We start from the raw sequence: 22,209 nt of genomic DNA, 5'->3' as shown, positions 1-22,209 counted from the left end.
ATCAAATATTGTATTTTTTTTATCTAAAAATATCCAAAAAGCAAATTCCTCTATCTAGCAAAATGCTACGACATAATAACCAGTCAATATTCCACACTCGTTGTTAGCTGATCTAGATTCAAATCCTCACATACAATGAAGGGTTCCTTATTTTCTAACCATATGTATAAAATGAAATTGAGAAATAAACATCAAAGCTCAAAAGTTATGAAACACACCTTCTCTCAAACTAAATCATGACTTCAGGATATATGATATTAGTTATGTGGTTTGAAGAATCAGGAGGGAGGATGACACTGATTCGTTTTGAAGAAGTGCATCTTGATAGCGCCACATATAATTGACCATGGCTAAACACCTGGTTTCGCAAATCAATACCAACATATTTAACAGACTGCCCTTGTGATTTGTTTATTGTCATTGCAAACGACAATCGAATTGGAAACTGTCGTCTGATCATTTGAAATGGTATTTCATTGGTCAAAGGTGTAACGCCCGTATTTAAAATAACGATTTATTTATTTATTTATTTAATTATTTATATAAAAACTGTTGGATTGGATTTGGGATATGTGGGCCTGGTTTATGGGCCCGAGTTTGTATTGGGCTTGGGTTTCAAACCCAAGTATATAATCACATTGTTCTAGAGAATAGGGTTCTTAGAGAATAAAAAAATAATAAAAATGGAGGCGGCTGGTTTGCTCGAGCGTTGGAGCGCGACGATTCGGACGACGAGGGTTTCGTCGAGTTGAGCTTTTGATACAGGTGAGTAGAGTTCACTCTCACCACTACTAAAACTATGATTTTCGTCTATTTAGAATTCATGAATTTACTGTCCATATAAACTATTATTGTGAGTATTTTAGTTTTTTCTTTTTTTTTTCTTTTTCTCGCCTATCGCATATACCGTTTATACTGAGATAACAGTTTTATGGGAGTATAACAGTTTTGCGAGAGTACAATGTTTCTTGTGATTTTTTTTCATGTTCTTTCTCGTCCATAAGTGTTCTGTTTTTTTTAGTAGTAAAGTCGATTATAATTTGGACTGTTGAAGCTCGACAGAGCATCAATGGCGGCGGCGCGAGCCCAAAAATTGTCCTTCCTGTTTTTGTTTGGACTCTTTGCTATGATTTGAACTTGTAGTGTTGTGGTATGATTGAAGATTGTTGGTCTGATGTTTGGGTGATGGTAAGGTGCTGCCAAAGTTTGGAGGCGTTAATGGCGCCGGTGGTTGGGCTGTTTTTGGTTGATTTTGGTTGGTTGAGTGATAATGGGTTGAAGGGGGGTGTGATTGAGTAGGTGAGGGCGGTTGAATAGGGGCTATTGAAAGCTTGAAGAACTATTAGTGGAGGTCGAAATTTATCTAGATCTAGTTTGGAGGTAGGAGATGGAGTCAATAAATCGAGTTGGGGCGTTAATTAAAGTTAGTCGGTTTTTCGCAGGGATTAAAACCGCTTGGTTGAATTGGGTGGTCGAGTGGAGGTCGACGGTGGTCGATCTGGTGGTGGAGGAAAAGCCTGAGGAAGAAGATGACCAGCTGGGCTTGGGCCTGGGTCGGTTTCTCTTGGGTTTAAATAAATTGGGCCAAAAACCTTATTTTGTTTGGGCCTTTTCTAATTGGTTTTCTTTGGGCCGAACCAAATTAAGTTTTGGACCAATTTGGTTTAGTTCAATGGGCCGGTTTATTTGGTTTAGTTTGGGCCCAGTTTAGGTTAAGTTGTGGGCCAGTTCAGTTCAAGTTTTTGGGCCTAAACACTAGTTAGTTATTAGGCCGGATTAATCTTTTGTTTCGGACCAGTTTAGGTTAAGTTGTTTGGGCTAAAACTAATTGCTTTTCTTTGGACCAGTTTCAAGTTAGTTTTGGGGCCGGCCCATATAACTTAAAATAGATCTAATTGGGTCTTTAAATGTTCAGACTTTTGGGTTCTAAGGTTTGGGGTTTGGGCTCGGCTAGTTGGGTCCGAACCGTTTCCTTAGTCATGAGCCCATGAACCATGCACCTTTGACCTTAGCCATGAAACATGGCTATGACCCTGGAACCTGTTGAACATAGAAACGACAGTTTGACTTTGACAATGGTGTGTTGACTTTGACAATGATGTGTTGACTTTGACTTTGATGTTGACTTTGACCTTTGATCGTTGACGGTGGAATGTTGACTTTTTCCAGTTTTTCACATATTTAAGTATATGGACAAATGTAGTAATAAAATATTGTCAAACATGGTATAATTTTTGTTTGTCTTTATCTAATTAAGATTGGACGTAAGTAATGTGTAAAACATATATATATTGGGCTTTGATTGTGGACTATGGACTGTTTAATTGTGCTACATTTTATGTTGTAAATTGTATGGACAAATTAAATGCTAAAATGCTGTGGAAGCTTGTATAAACTTGGTTGTCATTATCTAAGAAAGATTTGACGTTGATATTGTGTATATTTTGACACGTGATGAGATAGAAACTTTAGGAGATATAATATTCCTAAAATGCTATAAAAATGTATGCGATACGTTTGAAGCCATTGTGACATTATATAATATGTTGGGATATATATATTAAATACAATAGTTTTGGAGAAATAAATGTATAAACAATCCATTATTATATATGTGAGATGCTACTATGAGGTAGTATAGTATTGGTGAATATTTGCCCACGGGATTGTGGCTTAGTGCAATAATATATTAGCACATGAAAGAATGAATATGGTTATGAGATATATTGAGATATTTCTAAATATTATGGCTTAGTGCAATATATATATAATTGGCACGTGAAATAATAAGTTTTGAGATTTGATATAGAGATATTCGGGTAGCGTGCAATGAATAGTATTGGCACGTGATAATGTGGATTGTATTATAACGAGAAATGTTGAGCTTCAGTACCATTAAGTATAATGGCATGGGATAGAATAAGAATTATTCTAAGATATATATGTATGACACCTGAATAAATTATGTAACGAAAATCCTAGAACCTAACTACCACAACTCATGTGATTTGCCCTGTGTGAGCGTATGTGATATGATTGGCCCTTGTGTAGGGTGTATGTGATGCTGATTAACCCTTGTGTAGGGCAATCGTAGCCGAATAGTGGCTTGATTATTCCGTTCGCAAAATAGAACGAGACGCGCGATATTTTATGCCGAATAGTGACAGTACTTACATAATGGCTTTCGTGTGAGGGTTACCTGGTGTCGCGCATCCATTTCGGGGTAGTAGTTACGCACGGAGTGGTTTATTATGTAAGGGGAGGCATGTGGATGTACATGTTCGGCGTTGGGAAGCGATTGTGGTAGCCATGGAAACTAGGTAAGACATAGATACGACGTAATTTTAGGGACACGCAAAAAAAGCCTTAATTATTATAATTATGGTAATATGTTGGTTAATGATATATCTTTAGATGGATGATTGTATATGGTTTTGCAGAAGGGTGGGTCAAACTACTTACTTGTGTGAGAGCGACCCACTCAGAATCGAAAGCATGGAATGAGGTAAGTATATAATATGCTTGACTGGTTATAGTTTAGTTAGAACCTAAGGCGCCTCGTGGAGGAACTAAATGCCTTTTATTATGCATATGGTTTGTTGCATGGTTAGTAGGAAGTTAAGGCGCCTCAGTGGATGAACTACTTGCCTTATTTATTGTAGTTAAGAATGTCGTATTAGTTGTTGGGAGTTAAGGCGCCTCAATGGAGGAACTAACTACCTTATGGATTGTGTATATATTTGTATAAGTATATGTTGTATTTTAGAGCTACTCACACCAGCATTTTTATAATGCTGACCCTATTTGCATGTTTGCTTATCGGGTGTGATCATTAAATGAACATAGTTGATAAGTCTTGACAGGTTTAGTGTTGAAGAAGATTGGTTGCTGCTCGTGGTTTACGTTAGCGTCGCATTTCAAGATAGACTTTGTTTTCCTTTGAGGTGATATAGATTTTCAGTTAAGATAAGGTTATTTGCATTTTCATTTGTTAATTTTTGTAATGAAGAGGACTTTTGTTTAAGTTAAAATATTTATTGGTTTTTAATTATCCACATATTTAAATTGTTTATGGGTTTTTGGAAGTGGAGAGTGCGTCACACCTCGGAGATCGAAGAGTCGGGAACAAATAATGTTTTTCCGAATTCTGTTGAAATTCGGGGTGTGACAGAAGGCGTTAATGATATTCTCGGGATAAAGCATACATTCCCTGCTTTTTCTCCAGTTAAGATTAGAACTTGCACCACGTGTGGCTTTGTGCACACAATCATCAGGCTCGTTCCGTTACAAAGTCCATCTGTTGGCGCTATATTTCTCAGCAACATTACTGGGCATCCCTTCTTGAGAGTAAGCTTGAATGGAGGCAACCCAGAAGGATCGAGTGAGTTCAAGTACTCTGTTGGATAGCTATTTGCGTTACCACTATCAACAACACTGGCAACGCCTAACTTGTCAGCACCTAAGCAAACAATTTCTTCCCCAGGAAACATATCTAGTGCAGTATCATTTATAGTGCTAACATCATCATTGCCTGCTGAAAGGATAGTCCGCTCGATCAAATAATTTGGGTCAACTTCATACTGCTCACTTAGATCGGGATATACATTATTTAGCAAGTCATGAAGATTGCTACAATTTTGAATCTCTGGCGGCAATTGAACACTTTCTTGGTCAGCAAAAAACATTATTTTTTTCAAGAAATTAAGTAATACCTCCATCAAGAAATTGGAGAACAACACCTTCTCTGGCAAGTCACTATCTAATCTCATATTTTGCATCAACGATAAAACATTGACATGTTTCTAGAGCAAAGACCTTCTCAGTGATGCACCTACAATATCCTCACGTTCACATTGTGGTACAACTGGCAGAATTTATCGGAAGTCACCGCCTAGAACAACAGTGATTCCACCAAATGGCCTTTCATTGTTGCAAACATCCCAGAGTGAACGGTCAACTGCTTCAATACAAAACCTATGCTGTATCGAGACTTCATCCCAAATTATCGGTTTTGTTTCTTTAAACAGACCTGTTTGGAGCGAATCCTTTTTGAAGCCGCACATAGAGTTCTCCAACACATCAAAAGGAATAGAAAAAGTTGAATGAGCTGTTCTACCACCATCTAATAAAAGCGACGCAATACTAGATGAGGCAATTGCAATCACAATATGTCCTAGATGACGACATTTAGCTGCAATCGTATTATACACAAATGTCTTTCCTGTACCTGCAGCTCCATTTAAGAAGAAAATTCCCCCTACATTTTGCATGATTGAGTCAACCACGGTATCAAATGCATGGCGTTGCTCATTGTTAAGACGATCAATGTTACGGTTGATTTGTTCATCTTGTAAAACAAACTGGAGTTGGCGTTGCTCCCAAATTAGTCTATTTCCAATCCCTTTGTTCCATTTTTTTTAGTGGTCGGGGCATCGGGGGAAAGTCTTCTAGAGTTTTGATTTTAGATTCCATGAGGAACTGCTCCAATAGATGCAACCCATAATCGGTCACCTGCAGGAAAATTGTGTATTAATAATATAATATAGGCTACATGAAGGAGGCATTAATATAATATCTGTCACCTGCACTTTTGATAGTTTAGGAATGTTGAAGATAGTTTGTAATTTGTGCGCTAGGTCGTCGCATATACTTGTTGAGAATCTATCCCACAACAGATGTGGTTGCACTGGATTGCATTCCAACAGAATAATGCCGAACAATCTCCTTAGCTGATATCACGTATTCATTATCGCCGCTTCTTCTAAACAATGTATCCACTCTCCATCATCTTCAAGAAGTCCACGTGCAACACACGCAGCCTTGAAAGTTGGACGAGGAATACCTTCAAATTTGCAAAGATCCTCAAATGATGTTGGGCCCTTTACGATGGTCAATAGTAGACGCAAGTAAAACCTCTCTCCCTCGTTGGGCTTGGCAAAATACATCCTGCCAATAGCATAACCACTACTTCTTTTAGTCCATACCTTTTATGTTTTGTGCCAAACAAAGTGCTCGGGGAATTCTTGGTAAGTATAGGCCCGAGCATCAATATTTTAAGCACAACAGTCAAAGAATGAAGTGAGACAACCCTCTCAAGAATATTCTCCATCGGTTCCTTAGGGTTGAACACAACATGATGCATACTTGGCAACAAATCATAACTTAACAGTATGGCATTCTAGTATAACTTAATATTATATTGATGAAATTTGTTTAATCAAGTGTTAAATACCTGGAAAGTGAAGAGATAACCTTACAATAGTTGGAAACTCTTCATGTAAGGAAAACCCAAATAGCCACCAAGCTGCTTTTGGTGGTCCAATATATCTGGCATCAATGTAATGTTTAATCTCATTTCCGTCGTCCAACACCATTGTTGTCCTGTCATTGCCCTTATAGATGTACTTGTGGATGTACTTAACACATTGCAATCCCGTACACACTTCGACATTAATGTGACAATTAAACATCCTCACCAACTGTGGATTATATGGGACAACGTTCTTATTGTCAACCTCTTTGTCTTCCACCATATAGACACGTCCCGTGTTGCGACACATATAAAGTGGATAACCATCTTTTTGTATGGTTGTCACATCTGTAAACTCATGTGGAAAATGCTTTGTGCACTTGCCATTTTCCATACACGGTGAGTTCATATTTTAAACACCACATGGTCCATGGATCATACAACTCTTTATTGTATCAAAGAGCAAGGGATCCTTATTTGGGTCGGGAAATTTTGCAGATATAATTCGATCAATTTGAGCTGTGGTACGAATTTTATCTTCATGCTTGAGGAAAAAGAGTGCATCCATGTGGGGAGGCCACGCTTCTGAAATTCAATGGTGTACACATGAGCTACTTCATAGCCAAACACATTTTTCTTCTTGATAAATTTCATTAAAGCTCTTCTCTTCAGTTCGAAAACACGGGTAAGAACATCAGGTCGATTAAACGCATTTTGGTTCTCCAAAAGGGCTTCTTGCACTTCTGGCCAATGAGGATTAGCCGTCATCGTAAGGAATATATCTAGATGCTTATTGTAACATGTTATAGCCATCGAGTCTTGAAAGATCTCATACATGTACCTTGGACTTCCAATGAACGATGATGGCAAAATAAACCGCTGACCAACCTTATCAGGATCCATACCCTCAGCTAAATCTGTCAAACTCATGTACACTTCAGCACGAAGATCCTTTTGGTGGGTATAATGATAGTATATCCAATTTTGCTCAGTAGAAGCCCAAACATCACACTAAAACTCCTGAAATAATTTTCCACCACGGAGTATTGCTGAATATTTAGTATGACATTCAAACAAACAATATGCATAGAACACCATCTGAGTCAATCGCCTCGAATCGTCGTCATTGACTTTTGACCAACTAAGCTCACCCTGAGGGAAAAACAAAGAATAATGCAGGAGTAGATAAGCGGGATCACATTCATCAATCTATAATGAAGAATGATATCTCTTGTGCTTCTGATTTCAGTTCCATCCCCAAGTATAACAACTGCAATTTCATTTGCTGAAGGAAGATTGTATCGCCATCGGTTAGTAGATGTATTATAATGGAGATAAGCTGCCACGTCATTTTCCTCAGCTGCGCGAGCACTCAATATATCATATGCTTGACGAAATTTTTCAGCAAATCTATTACAATCTGACAGTGTACTCTAAATGACATCTAAAACATCACGTCTCAATTATGGATTTCAGCAATGACGCACATCAAGGGCACTGGCTGGGTCATAAACATAGAGCTGAGCATAAGTTGGATCTTTCTCAGGTTCTGGAAGTAACGATCTAATTTGATGGCGTAATTCACCATGAACGGTGAATGGAATAGGACCGCTACCGCTGAATATTCGGTCATCCAGTTGACAACCGAGACTGGTAAATACATTAGCCAAGTTATACTGACGAAGATGTTGTCTAAATGACTTGGCTTTGGTGTCACTACCATCATATAGATCTTGAATCGCAGGAGGCAATGGACTAAGTAGAGGAAGAATGACTTTTCCTTGTTCGCAACACATCCCGAAAAAGGGTCTTTTCATTGATGTATTTGCTAGCCTTTCATTTTTACAGTGCAAAGCTTTACAAAAGGAGCATTCCACATCCATCTTTCCAAGATAATGGCGGACATTGGTGTGCATATTAGCAGGTTCTGCCATATTGACACCAGTTGTAAGAGGCTGAAAATAATCATCCACATCCATTTCGCTTTGGGTGTCACTAACATGTACGAAAAAAAATCCTAATGAGTTAGGAATGGAAATTTTTTTTTACTGAAAACAATGCTATAGAAAACACAATGAAATTCAACTTACATATATGAAGACATTGATACTGGAATATTATGAAGGTCTACTTCTAAGTTCCTTCTAGTTCGCTTGTTCATTCAACTACTTATGCGCTCTTTTTCTCTTCTATTGCGTTGGGCCAACTTGTGTCGAGAAGTCTGAGAAGGTGTATAAGTATTGGTCGGACTAACACTAAGATCATCCACTTCCATTTTGTTTTTGGTGTCACTAACATGTAGAAAAAAAAAATTCATAATGGGCTAGGAATGGAAATATTTTTGACTAAAAACAATGCTATAGAAAACACACAAAGAAATGAACCTTACATATGGAAAGACATGGACACAAGTATATTTTGAAAGCCTGCTTCTAAGTTCCTTCTTGTTATAATGGGTTAGGAATGGAAATATTTTTTTACCACTTTATGAGACTCTATTTTTTGCTTCTAAGTTCTTCTATTCTACCACTTATGGGCCTTTCTCTTTGCGCTAAGAAGGCTGAGAGGGTGTAAAAGCATTGGTCGGACTAACATTAAGAGTGGATTATGGAGGAGTAACTACAACCTCATTTTGCACAGGAGGTGATTGGAGTTGATGGTCTTCATTTCCTTGTTTTTCCAAAACCTACATTTTATATTTGATAAAACATAACCATCAGAAGGCATTAAACAACCACCGCATATAATGAACGTATATATGTTACATACCTTAGCAAGGGTAGCAAGCACATGGTCAATGATCCATTGTTTATGCTCACGTACTTGATTTATATAATCCAATTCTCTTTGCTGCATGATGCAAATACATGAAAAGCCGCATAAAAAATTAAATGAAAACGTTGTCAAATTAACAAAAGAGTTTTTCTCTGTTACAAAATTTAAAAGTTTGAAATCATGTAAGAATCAAACATAGCCAAACTGTGAAAAGGGAACTTCAAATACCTGAACAGATGTTGTAGGTTCATTGGTAAATTTAGGTGGTGCATAGACAACAGAAACATCAAATGCACTTGCAGGTGGTGCCTTATCCATTGCTGATAATCAAACATTGATAAGGAAATTACAGCAAATAAATGAAAGTGGTATACAACTATGATCAGGAACAACTATTAAGGGAGGTTCGGAGTCGTGCAAAATGCAACCATGTCACCAATACCTCCAATTAGAGTTATCGACTTTTGTATAATTAAAATATAAAGAGTTCCGATCCACTGGAACTTCTACCAAAGCTACACGCATGTACTATAATTTAGTGTGCATAGCAAAAGGGTCTAAAAGCATAAAAGAGGCAAAGAAAGAAAGTGCAAGAATTGAATAATGGCAATGTTCGTCTCGCAAAAGAAACAAAAACAACATTTATAGTCTAAAAAGATTGCTTCCCTTTTGGCCATCTACAGCTTAGCATTTTTCAGAACACGGATTGCAAGAGATACACAATGGAACACTTCAACATTGCAATCCAAATGATAAATTATAGAAAAAGTTTGTCTCGCAAAAGAAACAAAAACAGTATAGTCTAAAAACATTGCTTCCTTTCTTCGCGGGAAATCGAGTTTTCTAGTATTAGATCGGTACAATTATCTCCAACATTGGCTTTCTAATCTGACGGGTCATAATTTTTTGGTTCATCATGCAGTTATTATTATGCTGGGACAACAGAGTATGATAAAATGTACAATGCAGTATGAACTAAATTCGTCCCTGACTAATAAGACGCCCATTAGCCTTTAGGCACACAAATTAAGATTTCTGTTGGGACAAATAAACTTCCTCACCGACGTTCAAAGTTTATTACAATATGAGCTATTCGATAAGTTAATACTACTTGCAGCTTATAGGTGTGAAAATGGATAGTGTATCTGAGAGCATGTCAAAATTTTAAGCTAGAGAGAGAGGACATACATAAAAGTAATGAAAAAGTCAGTATATATGTTTCTTTTTAGAAGTTCATAATGGGTTAGGAATGGAAATATTTTTACTTAAAACAATTCTATAGAAAACACGCAAAAGAAATGAAACTTACATATGGGAAGACATGGACACGGGTATATTTTGAAGGCCGCTTCTAAGTTCCTTCTTGTTTTTTCTTCTACCACTTATGACTCTTCATTTTGGGCCAATATTTGAGGGTGTAAAAGCATTGGTCGGACTAACATTAAGAGTGGATTATGGAGGAGTAACTGCAACCTCAACACGAGGAGGTGATTGGAGTTGATGGCCTTCATTTCCTTGTTTTTCCAAAACCTGCATTTTATATTTGATAAAACATAACCATGATAAACAACCACATATAATGAACGTTATATATGTTACATACCTTAGCAAGGGTAGCAAGCACATGGTCAATGATCCATTGTTTATGCTCACATACTCGAGTTATATAATCCAATTCTCTTTGCTGCATGATGCAAGTACATGAAAAGCCGCATAAAAAATTAAATGAGAACATTGTCAAATTAACAAAAGAGTTTTTCTTTGTTACAAAATTTAAAAGTTTGAAATCATGTAAGAATCAAACATAACAAAACTGTAAAAAAGGAACTTCAAATACCTGAACAGATGTAGTAGGTTCATTGGTAGATTTAGGTGGTGCGTTGACAACAGAAACATTAAATGCACTTGCAGATGGTGCCTTATCCATGGCTGATAATCAAACATTGATAAGGAAATTACAGCAAATAAATGGAAATGATATACAACTATGATCAGAAATAACTATTAAGGGAGGTTCGGAGTCGTGCAAAATGCAACCATGTCACCAATACCTCCAATTAGAGTTATCGACTTTTGTATAATTAAAATATAAAGAGTTCCGATCCACTGGAACTTCTACCAAAGCTACACGCATGTACTATACTTTAGTGTGCATAGCAAAAGGGTTTAAAAGCGTAAAAGAGACAAAGAAAAAAAGTGCAAGAATTGAATAATGGCAATGTTCGTCTCGCAAAAGAAACAAAAACAACATATATAGTCTAAAAAGATTGCTTCCCTTTTACCCAACTACAACCTAGCATTTTTCAGAACACGGATCGCAAGAGATACACAATGGAACACTTCAACATTGCAATCCAAATGATAAATTATAAAAAACAAATCGTCTCGCAAAAGAAACAAAAACAGCATAGTCTAAAAACATTGCTTCCTTTGTTCGCGGGAATTCGAGTTTTCTAGTATTAGATCGGTACAATTATCTCCAACATTGGCTTTCTAATCTGACGGGTCATAATTTTTTGGTTCATGCAGTTATTATTATGCTGGGACAACAGAGTATGATAAAATGTACAATGCAATATGAACTAAATTCGTCCCTGACTAATAAGACGCCTATTAGCCTTTAGGCGCACAAATTAAGATTTTACGCTGGGACAAATGAACCTCCTCAGCTGACGTTCAAAGTTTATTACAATATGAGCGATTCGATAAGTTAATACTTCTTGCAGCTTATAGGTGTGAGAATGGATGGTGTATACAGAGCATGTCAAAATTTTAAGCTAGAGAGAGAGGACATACATATGTAATGAAAAAGTCAGGTATGTTTGGGAGCAATAGATAATGAACAAACAATGAGTCCAGCCAACACACAATAGCTAAAGAGATGTCAAACAAATACAAGGTATGGCGTGGAGATGTGTGCTGTGTGCAGCAGCTATTATAAAAGATTTATATAGCATTGGATCAATCAGTATCTTTGAGTAGTAGTTTCCTAATTAGAATTAACTTAGATTAGATTTTTATAGATATCAGATATAATTTTATATATATATATATATATATATATATATATGGGGATTAATATCAATGGAATCAAGATGTACTAAGAGATAAAAGATAAAATTGTTTTTATCCTTTATAACTCTTAAAATAAATTGATTTATGAACGTAGGATCATCCCAAAACTGTTTTCTCCCGGACCGCTCGATATAGCAGCATAAAAAACCAAATTGCTTTATTATATAGATAAATGGATTTTTATTATGATTTGATTTTGATTTGGCTCTATTCATTTTCATCAGTATTAAGTACACACATTTAATTAGCATCCGCAATAAGTTTCAAATGCAACAAATATAAGAAATAATAGGCTAGATAACCATATATAGAGAGAATGTAACTAATATAGTACGTTCAATTTGAATAAATTGGTTTCCTAGTGTATACAACAGAATAGACTTATATAAGAGAACACTATCAACACTTCGCATATGAATTACGAAAGTATATACAAATCAAGGCATCAAGTTTCATAAACAACAATGCAGACCTACTCTAACGGTTTTGCTAGAGTCTTCAAATGTTTATTGGTGCTCGTTGCACTCTGTGAGTGTTCAAGTGTTTATGGAAAAGTACATGTACGCTTAAGAAACGAGATTCGCCCTGGTGTAGGGTTAAACTTCCGTGTTCAATCAAGGGACGATGATCTTGGTTACCATACACTCTCTTACGGTGAAGAATATGAATTTAAATTTATTGCTAACTTTTGGGATACAACACTCTTCTTTTGCTCGGCGAATTGGTGGGACAGTACCGCCAAAGTTAGAATTCAAGGAAGCTTTGACATATACAAGAATAGTAAAGATCGACATATTTGCTGGGAAAACTGCACTCGTCTTGCAAGGCCTGATGGTGTATATGGAAACTATTATGGTGATGTCGCAGATCTATATATGATGTATGAATGGCCAAGGCAGATATACCCGAATCAACAAAATCAAACTATAGCTTGAAAGAAATTGTAGCACTAAAGTGCACCTAAAGGGTAGCATAAACTGATCTTATTTAGTTGAACTCGAGGTGAATAAATAAAATAGAATTCTAAAGTGAAGATGCTAATGTATGTGGATCAAGTCATGTTTCTTAATATTTCTGTCATATCTATATTATTTTCTTTTGAATATTAAACCTTTTTGGCATTCTAGTGCACACAAAACCTACAGTTGAGCCTCAACTCAATCGCAATATTGTTTCAGGGATATTATGCTTCGTTTGGCACTAGCAGATTTACACATATAACTCTATTTTTTCTTAAACTCATTGTTTGCTCCGTAATTCAGAGTACAAACTTAAATCAACAATCAACTGTCACGATTTTCAAGTTATATCAAATCTGGTGAAAATTTCTTTTCATTGTATAGTCCAGTTGTCAATAAACATAGATCACTAGAAATCGTAACCCGTGATCAAAGACTCAAAATTCGGAAGAGAGAAATTGGCTATAACGTTTCTTTGCAGTTCATACTAGTATAATGTATCCCATTTCAATAGCACACCCAGCTGAAAAACTTCAGTTCCTTACTCTTAAATAACCCAGATAGATTGCCAAATTCACCTACGATCAGACGCTAGAACAGAACATGGCATTGTGTGTTTTTACTAAAAACTTCAAGGGGGGTTCTTAAGCCGACAACCTGACCCACAACAGATAACCATGACAATAGATACTGTTGAACTATTTCCTCGTTTTCAGTCACAGACGCCTCATTATCAAAAAGAAGTTTCATCCAGTCGCTGGTACCACAAGGATGCAATGCGTACCATGGTCGGTTCAAGTATGGATGCTCCTACCATGTATCAGAAAATTGAAGAAGCTTTAGCCTTTCATAGTGAAAATTATTACTAAGTACATACGCTAAATATAAGATTATCTACATGACGTCAGGTTTTTGTATATACCATTATGCCTAACAAATGATATGCTGGCTGTTCTACTTTTGCTAGGTCTTTCCTAGTTTCAACTGATGCCAGTAGAAAAGAAAAGGATAAGTTCTTCATTGCAAGGGGAAAAAGTACCTCTTGGGTCATGAAGGTCCATCTAGAATCCTTTAGTATCTTCGACGAGTGATAAGGAAGATCTTTCTTAATGTCATCTAAAGCCAAAGGTTGTCCATCTACAAGTAGAAAGAGTCCATAAGAATCTTTTGGAAAAATGAACTCTTGGCAAGCAAAAATATACTACAAACTAACAAAGGATGAAGAGAAACAACCAATAAAGTAGTGGAACAAGATTTTAATATATAAATCATGGACATATGTGCACATACATGAGACGTACGGCCGAGAATGTTTGGATAATAAAACCAGTAGCCTTGAAACAAGAGAGTTTTGGAGAGAGGGCATCACTTTGTTTGATAAGATATCCTTACTTTGCTACATTTGGAGAAAACTTTAAGCAAAGATGTGTTAGAAAATCCCTATCTTATGTGGGAGGTACACTTCTCATTAGGGGTGACTTCGGATCGGATCGGATCGGATTAACCTCCTTCGGAATTTTTCCAAAAAAAAACCTAATATAGCCAAACCGATCCAATTTTTTTCGATTCAAAATATATTTCAAACGAAAATGAAATTTTGGAATATGGTAAATTTTCAAAGATCACTTTCAATTAATCCCAATGTTCATTGTAGGGAGCATGTTAACACCAATGTACCAACAAAATACGTTTATCTAGAAAACCCATTTTCATTCAAACAAATGATCTAAGAAAAACAAAAAAAAAGAACTCTACACCAATAAGAAGCAAGCATTGTATTCTATTGCAAGTCATAGAGTATTTGTAATGTTCGATCATTTTTTTGAACCTTATAAACAGAAAAACTTGGTTATGCCATAAATAATGGAATGGTCTTGGACAAAAAGGATGCTTTTTACATAATATTCTATCTATTAAAATTGATGGCTTTTGAGTTTTGGTCATTTGAAGTCATTATATACAAATGACATTTTTTTTCATATCATTGTTGTTATGGCATATAAACTATGTAATGACAATAAACAAAATAATCATAAATGGAAAGTAACTGAAAGGTATATATTTTTGTTTTGTTTTCATCAAAACTAGAAAATGAAGGACAAGTAGAGATCTAATCTTTGGATAGAGCTTATATATTTTTGGAATAAATTGGCAATAATATCGGAAATATAAGACGGATCGGATCGGATTTTGAATTATATCCAACCATCCAAAAAATTTTCGAAATCGGAAAATCGCCCATGATTTTGCTGGTTTGAGAAGAAGTAGAATTTTGGAAAAAGAGGAATTCGGCAAAAAAGAGATCCCCTACTTCTCATACAACCCTCAAAACTATATCACGTCAAACGAAATGTATATTAGATCATGAATCCTTGCGCTTAATTACTTACACATGATAAAAAGTACGGATATCTACGTACCACAATTATACCCTCGGAAATAAAGCACAGGTACTCTGTAAGAACTGCTGTGTACTATGTGCAAGTCATAGAGATGTAGTTCTCGATCATTTCTTTGAACCTTATAAACAGAAAAAACTTGGTTATGCCATCAGTTAAGAAGAGGACAAAAAGGATGAATTGGCATACAATTCAACTAAAAATGATCCTGTACTTGTTCTCTAGTTTATACAACATTTGTAGAGCACAGAGTTTCTTTTGCGTCCTTCAATAATGGCATATAAACTATCAGTTTTCTTACAAACAAAATAATCATAAAGGAACTGAAAGGTATACCAATGTTGCATCATCAACAGCTTCTTCCTATAGGACAAGTAGCCTCTTCTTTGCTAGAGCTTCCATTGCCCCTGTAAGACGCAGTTGCAACAGCAGAAAAATTCAGTGGCATTTTGCTGGTTTGAGAAGAAGTAGAATTTTAAAAAGAGGAATTATAACTAACCTCAATAGATTTAGGACAACAGAAAAAAAAGATAAATAACCTTCCACCTGACGTGAAGTAGCCCCGAATGGCCTTGGACAAGGAACCCATGCCCATGGAGGAAACACAGGATAAGTTACTTTCCATTTTCACAGAGTGTTGCACTGATGTTAAAAAAGTCATTTGGCGAAGTGTACCATCCCAACTAGAAGAGAAACCCATGTTTATTTGATATGTAATAACTTGAGATAACTTAAAAGTTAAAAAAAAGAAAAAAATATATCAGTATATAATAGTCATCATCACTTACAGATTATTGCCTGCTCAAAAGCTTATGAAAACTACAAATAAATGTTAAAAATAATTAATTTAGAGACTATTATAATTTAAAAATGTTAAAAAAAATGTTAAAAATTTAAAAAAAAATGTTAACATGTTAAAAAAAATTGTTAAATGTTAAAAAAATGTTAAAAAAAAATCTGTTAAATGTTAAATGTTAAACTATATAAAGCTTTCAATGTACAGTATACTAGCCGATGTGGGACTATCTGAGGTGCGTGTTTTGGACTCTTCTTTTAACCTAGCTTATTTGTGTCCATGATTATTCTACCAAAATTCCGTGCCCTTATATTACAGTGAAATATAAAAATCACTCATCTAACAAGTTCTCGGCCATCTCTTCTGTAGCACCAAACTTGTGCTTGTTGGTTTAGAAGGCGGTGAGGTGATTTAATACATAATAATTCCATGGAAATTTAACAGACTGCAGTATTTTTACCACTCTCTAGTCTTTCTTAACGGTAGTACACTAGTAAGTACATGAAAGGCAATTTGATGACTTTCTCCACGAGTCTCTGGATAGGTTGTGGACTCGTGGCACTGGGCCAGTTGCAAATCGAGCTAATGTTTACAAGAAAGCTCATTATTTTGACTGATAAGATTTGCTATGCAAATATGCAATTGTTTTATATTGTACCAAAGGAAAAATATAGACGGTACAGGAACTTGTAATTAATTGAAAAGAAAGAAGACAGACGAGGGGGTGGAATGGGGAGGCAGAAGTTAAGATCCTAGCAGAGGAGTTCCAAAGGTTACACGGTCTTGCAATGTTTGACGGTCTATGTAAGCTAAATTTTATAGATAGTTATCAACCAAACTGTATCTCTAAAAAGATCAGAATTAGTTTGTTTTTTGTTGTTCTTTTCGCATTCTGTTTTAATGCCACAAGATCATGCTTAGATGAAGCATTCACCTGGTGACGTGTTTTACAACAATAGAGAGTACAAAAGGTATCCAAACGATGTATTGAGTGATACCAATCTGAATTAGCTGCATATAAAGTCATACAATGACTTGGTTCGACTTAAACACACCTCAGTTCTCGAACTGTCCAAAATACCTCCCTGCAATCGTTACTAGAATGTTTAACATGACAACCTCTTCATCAGAATCTGATTTTTCAGACCGTAGTTTTGCACACTTCCGAAGTAGACATCTAAGTGATGCTCCCGTATCAGCATCGAGTGGAGTGTCCACAGCTGCGCATAGTGCATATAACCATGCACAATCTTCCCTTGACAGACAGCTCAAGACTTCTAACGACCTTATTCGACTCCTTAACATCGCAGCTCGAGACACAGCATCCATACCTAGAATATTCGACAGCATAAGATCACTAGAGCTGCAGGAATCTTCTTCATCATTGTTACACCACATTTGCAGGTAGCCGCAATTCTGGAGGCTTGAAATATCAAGTTGTGATGATGCCTGAAAGATAGTAAATTGAAAAAGGGTAAAAGTTTAGTACAGGATGCAGGCCACACTCCGAACACTATGAAACCTTAATAATATAAACTGAATACAGTAATTCCCAAAATCACGCCACTGATGACAACTTCCTTTTAGTGGTATTCCTACAGAGTAAGGTACAGGATCAATATCCAGTGGATGAATCTTAAAAGAAAGTGCAAGGTAGTGCTAGAATGGCTCTTGAAGAAACCAAAAGAGATGTAAAGAGAACTAGGTACATGGGTCACAGGAGTTAATAGGAACACTTGGACCGAGAAGGTCGGAAAAGACAATAAAATGAGAGTTGAGAAATGGCGAGAAAGGTACACAGGGATCTCTAAGGTCCAGTGGCTCCCTTGTAATTTGCTTACAGTTGTATTACGCTTTTTCTTCATTCTTTATTCATTCGTAAAGATGAAAAATAGAAATGGGAATCAAAGAAATGAGTGTGTTACCATTTTTATGTGCAGACATTTGGGAAGGAAAAAGAAAGAAAGAAAGAAAGAAAGATAACAAGAAACAGACGAAAACTAAGAAGAATATTCACTCTGTATCACAAATAACCGAAATCCTTGCTCTATTTAGTAAGAATGGCTTAGTTGTGGTGTGAAATTATCTTGGATCACGGGGGTCCTTGGATCAATATCTATCATTGTTCACACAAGCGAGTAGTTTGGGCCTTAAACTTACCATTCATCTGAAGGTTTTGATGCATTTCTGCAAACTTGCATGATTCCTTTAGATCAGTGGAACCATAAATGGGACAAAATGTGATTCCCATGACTATCCTACTTTTGGTAAGTACTAAAACAAATCATTCATTTTGTCTAGACCCTGGACGCAGACATATACCAACTATACAACTATTCAAAACTGTTATTTGCAAGAATTATATATTACCAGTCTGAGCTCCGAATAATAAGCAAGGAAAGCATCCTCCCATTCTTCAGAAGGCAGTAGGTGTTCAGGGCACTTGGCGATATCTGGAATAATGGGCATATAGACCGTCTGCTCCTTAAGAATAACGTTATTAAGCTTCACCACTTTAACATTAGGTATCTGTGCAGCTTCCCACCTAACAAGAGTGTAGTAATTCAAGTCAATAAGCAAATTAAATAGTCAGATAACCTTTTTACGTCACAGTACCTTAACAAAAGAAAAGCTTTTTAGCCTATTGCAAATCAAAATTATAATAATGCAAATGCAATGCACTAGTTCATTATTTATAATGTATCTTTGTAACATAGACAGTAAGTGACGTGTCTTGTTACATGTAAATGTTATTTCCCAAAAGATTTCCACTTATTGGCATTGTAACATTTCACAATATAATGAATCTTCCACTTATTTGATGCAGTCGAATTTCAGCACTACACAGATAAAAAACTAAAATAAGTTTAATAACAACAAATCAGTGGTGAGAGTGATGCTTAAACTCTGACACTACACCGGTGAGAGTGATGCTTAAACTTTGGCACTACACCGCGCTCCTTAATCAATGCTCTACAAATCCAAGCTTGTGTGAATACTCATGAAGTACTCAATTCTAAGTTCAAATGCAAGAATCCAATTTCTCCTAGAAATTTCATGGACTCCATTATCTTGTCTTCTGAAAACGGTTTCTCTATTAGCTCTAATCGTATTTTATACAAACTCTGAATAATCCATGGTTGGTTTGTAGGCACTAGATCATTCCAAGCAGAAGCCTCAAAATAAAAAAATCAGTGGACGACCCTAAAGGGCACACAGGTCCTAGCAAAACCTTACATTATCCAGCCATTTTCATGATAACCAATGGTATAAAGGCATTTTTATTTAACCAATTCAGTCTGTGAGTGATATAAACTCTGGCTAACTTCATATAAACCCTAATCCATAGGTCAAGATTAGATTTAACTGAATAGTGCCAATTTATGAATGACCTAATCATAGCTCAAGAAAAAGTGGAAGAATGAGGCAAGATTCTATTGCCCCTTCTGGATAAAATTAATACGTGGCAGTGCATATTCTCAGCATCTATTAACATATCCAAAATGCATGTAATCAGCCAAAAAACAAAAGACAACATATTTCATCATGTATCATGAATGCAATAAAAAAAATATATACATAGAAGCAGGAAAGCACCTGACACGCCTGAGGAACTCTAGCCCATCTTGTGGCGGCCCAGAATCAAAGTCAGGATCTCCTTCAACAAAAAATGCAGGTCTTTGGATGCTAGCATACTCATCTTCACTTCCACTTCCGAAATCGTCTAAATTTGGTGAAAAATCTTCACCTAAAATGTTCTCGTTCAACTCATGCTCCGTATTATCACCTGAAACGTGTGACATCAGTAAGAACTTCAGCTATTCTAATTTTCGTTTTGATCTCATTTGTCCTTTATCAAACAAATCATAAACCACATAATCTCACGGTAAAGGATGAAGCATATGCAAATAAAAGATATCAAACGATCAGACCATCTGACTGTAAATGGAGAATATATAAATTCAATAAATCACAAGTATCAGTACGCACAAAGGTTCACCAAAACACAACAACAGTTTACTGTTTTAATGTACAATTGCACTGCATATCTTCAGAGCTAGCTCAGTTAGCTCTCATACAGGGTCTGTATACATGTTGTTATATTCGGACACCTAAACTATATCCTAGACTTCCAAATCAAGTATTCTATTAGAACCTATTGTATATATCAGCATTTACAGTTCGCTTTATTGCCTCACCACACAAAGATTTGCAGGTGGATCCCATTTCCCTTTGTAGCCACCAGACCTGTGCATAGTACAAATAAACCTCATCAAATGACACAATGAGACGCAGCCATCCAAAGGGCTTTTTATACATTTATATCTACAGGAAAACGTGATTTATTTTTCCAAAGAAAAAAGATCAAATTTTGACAACATAAAAAGAAAATGGCCTACAGCAAGAATCAAGATATAGTAGTATAAATAGAGTAAGCTATTGAAGGAAGAGTGAAAATGGGAATGGAAAACATACCGTGAGTAAGGGGCTTCCTCCTTTTAGATTTATTATTCTTGGAAGAGTGTTTTTCAGGCTTATTAGAATGAATGAGGCTGAGGCCACCATATTCATTAGCCACATCAGGATCCAACCCAAGGTAAATCTCATTCCACATTATCTGTTGTTCTTCAATATTCCAATACCTAAGTGCTTCCATCTCACTCCTCGAGTAACGTCTCTGCTCCACCACTCTTTCAACACCTGACGTCTCAATTTCCATAGTCGCCATTTTTGAGGAGAGAAACAAAAACATCAAATTTTTTTATAGTTGCCCATTCACGTGCGTCTGACGTGACTTGGACTTCTGTACATGGACTTTTTCTGTAAGCCCAAAGCCCATATAATTGATCTAGGGTTTCAAATGCTTCAACCTGTACCCAGGACCAAACCCGAGACGATCCTTAAATTTTCAGCCCAAGCTCTAGTCTTAGCCCGACCAATTCGGATTAGACCGGGTAGGTCAAGCTTCTCGAGGTTTTTTTTTGAAATTATGAGGTAAAAAATACCGAAATTGAAATATTCTACTGAAATCAAAGAGATTTGATTGTTTGAAAGGGAAACTAACCTTATTGATTACATTAAAATAGAGATTTTCAACTTTATTTTTACAATAATAGAAATACTAAAAGATATACATATATATATATATATATATATATATATATATATATACGAGCTTGGGTTTATCGGTTTTTTTATATTATAACCCAAGCCCAACCCAAAACCGAGTCGGTTTTTGATTTTACAAAACCAAACCCAAACTACGGATAGCAAGGACCAACTTTTAGTCTATCGGGCTTATGGGTGACAATTTGGCCCTCAGGCCCTCAACCCTCCCGGCCCTCAAAAATGCGTGTCAAAACCCTTAAAAGTTTGGCCCTCACAGATTGAGGGGCAGGCCAGCCCACCCTCATGCTTGTTAGGGGCAGGCAAGGGTTTAGGTTCTGGCATGGGCCCGGCCCTCAATTAGCCCTTCCAAGCCCTCGGCCCTCAGTACTCATAAGATATATTTTATTTTTTTACATTATATATGTAGAGTACTACAATTATTCCTATTTGAACTAAATATTTTCACTACAAATGATGTTTAATAATGGTAGTTTACCACATATCATATGAGGTATTTTGTAATTTGAGTAAAAGAGGTCAAATATAAAAAGAAAAGTGAACTATGATTATTTTGTGTAAACCCAAAATAGGGGTGATAATTTATGTATTATGCTATATATTTATGCATTATACTATATATTTGTGTAAACTCTAAAAGAAAACCACGTTTTCTTGTTATTTTACATTATATATATATTATACTATAATTGTCTAAATTGTATTAAAAAAATTATTAAATTAGTTTTCAATAGGGGATAAATTAGAACATAATATAACATATGCGCTTTTGTAATTGATTTAATGATATGTATATAAGTCATACATAAAAGCAAATCCAACCTAACA

General features: G+C 36.0%; 5 protein-coding genes across 6 annotated transcripts; all 5 read right to left on the bottom strand.

Moving 5' to 3' along the window:
- Positions 1 to 229: 229 nt before the first annotated feature.
- On the bottom strand, positions 230 to 4,685 carry LOC147495136 (uncharacterized). The gene is made up of 2 exons (XM_086568316.1): positions 4,206 to 4,685; positions 230 to 358 (listed from the first exon to the last, which is right to left on the bottom strand). Exons 1-2 carry the CDS (start codon positions 4,683 to 4,685, stop codon positions 230 to 232), a joined length of 609 nt encoding a protein of 202 aa, XP_086424442.1.
- Positions 4,686 to 5,461: 776 nt separating this feature from the next.
- On the bottom strand, positions 5,462 to 6,659 carry LOC147495135 (uncharacterized). Its single transcript, XM_086568315.1, has 2 exons — positions 6,233 to 6,659; positions 5,462 to 5,511 (listed from the first exon to the last, which is right to left on the bottom strand). The coding sequence occupies exons 1-2, from the start codon at positions 6,657 to 6,659 to the stop codon at positions 5,462 to 5,464; spliced, it is 477 nt and encodes a 158-aa protein (XP_086424441.1).
- Positions 6,660 to 7,722: 1,063 nt separating this feature from the next.
- LOC147495134 (uncharacterized) lies at positions 7,723 to 8,046 on the bottom strand. The gene has a single exon (XM_086568314.1). The coding sequence runs from the start codon at positions 8,044 to 8,046 to the stop codon at positions 7,723 to 7,725; it is 324 nt and encodes a 107-aa protein (XP_086424440.1).
- Positions 8,047 to 13,404: 5,358 nt separating this feature from the next.
- LOC147495133 (ubiquitin-like-conjugating enzyme ATG10) lies at positions 13,405 to 16,158 on the bottom strand. The gene is made up of 5 exons (XM_086568313.1): positions 15,958 to 16,158; positions 15,795 to 15,821; positions 15,480 to 15,579; positions 14,099 to 14,196; positions 13,405 to 13,869 (listed from the first exon to the last, which is right to left on the bottom strand). Exons 1-5 carry the CDS (start codon positions 16,156 to 16,158, stop codon positions 13,651 to 13,653), a joined length of 645 nt encoding a protein of 214 aa, XP_086424439.1. The 3' UTR covers positions 13,405 to 13,650.
- Positions 16,159 to 17,059: 901 nt separating this feature from the next.
- Positions 17,060 to 21,030, bottom strand: LOC147495132 (spliceosome protein-like protein). Of its 2 annotated transcripts, XM_086569664.1 has the most exons (5): positions 20,731 to 21,030; positions 20,454 to 20,502; positions 19,852 to 20,041; positions 18,625 to 18,799; positions 17,060 to 17,703 (listed from the first exon to the last, which is right to left on the bottom strand). In XM_086569664.1, exons 1-5 carry the CDS (start codon positions 20,860 to 20,862, stop codon positions 17,311 to 17,313), a joined length of 939 nt encoding a protein of 312 aa, XP_086425790.1. In that variant the 5' UTR covers positions 20,863 to 21,030; the 3' UTR covers positions 17,060 to 17,310. The 2 variants fall into 2 exon arrangements, with proteins under 2 accessions (XP_086425790.1, XP_086425789.1); XM_086569663.1 differs by lacking the exon at positions 20,454 to 20,502 and having other exon boundaries at positions 20,731 to 21,029.
- Between the last annotated feature and the right edge of the window lie 1,179 nt (positions 21,031 to 22,209).

This window comes from Coptis chinensis, chromosome 6, assembly GCF_015680905.1.
Source record: "Coptis chinensis isolate HL-2020 chromosome 6, ASM1568090v1, whole genome shotgun sequence".
Lineage (NCBI taxonomy): Eukaryota > Viridiplantae > Streptophyta > Magnoliopsida > Ranunculales > Ranunculaceae > Coptis > Coptis chinensis.
Note: the sequence above shows the minus strand (reverse complement) of the source record. Positions and strands in the feature narration are given on the sequence as shown.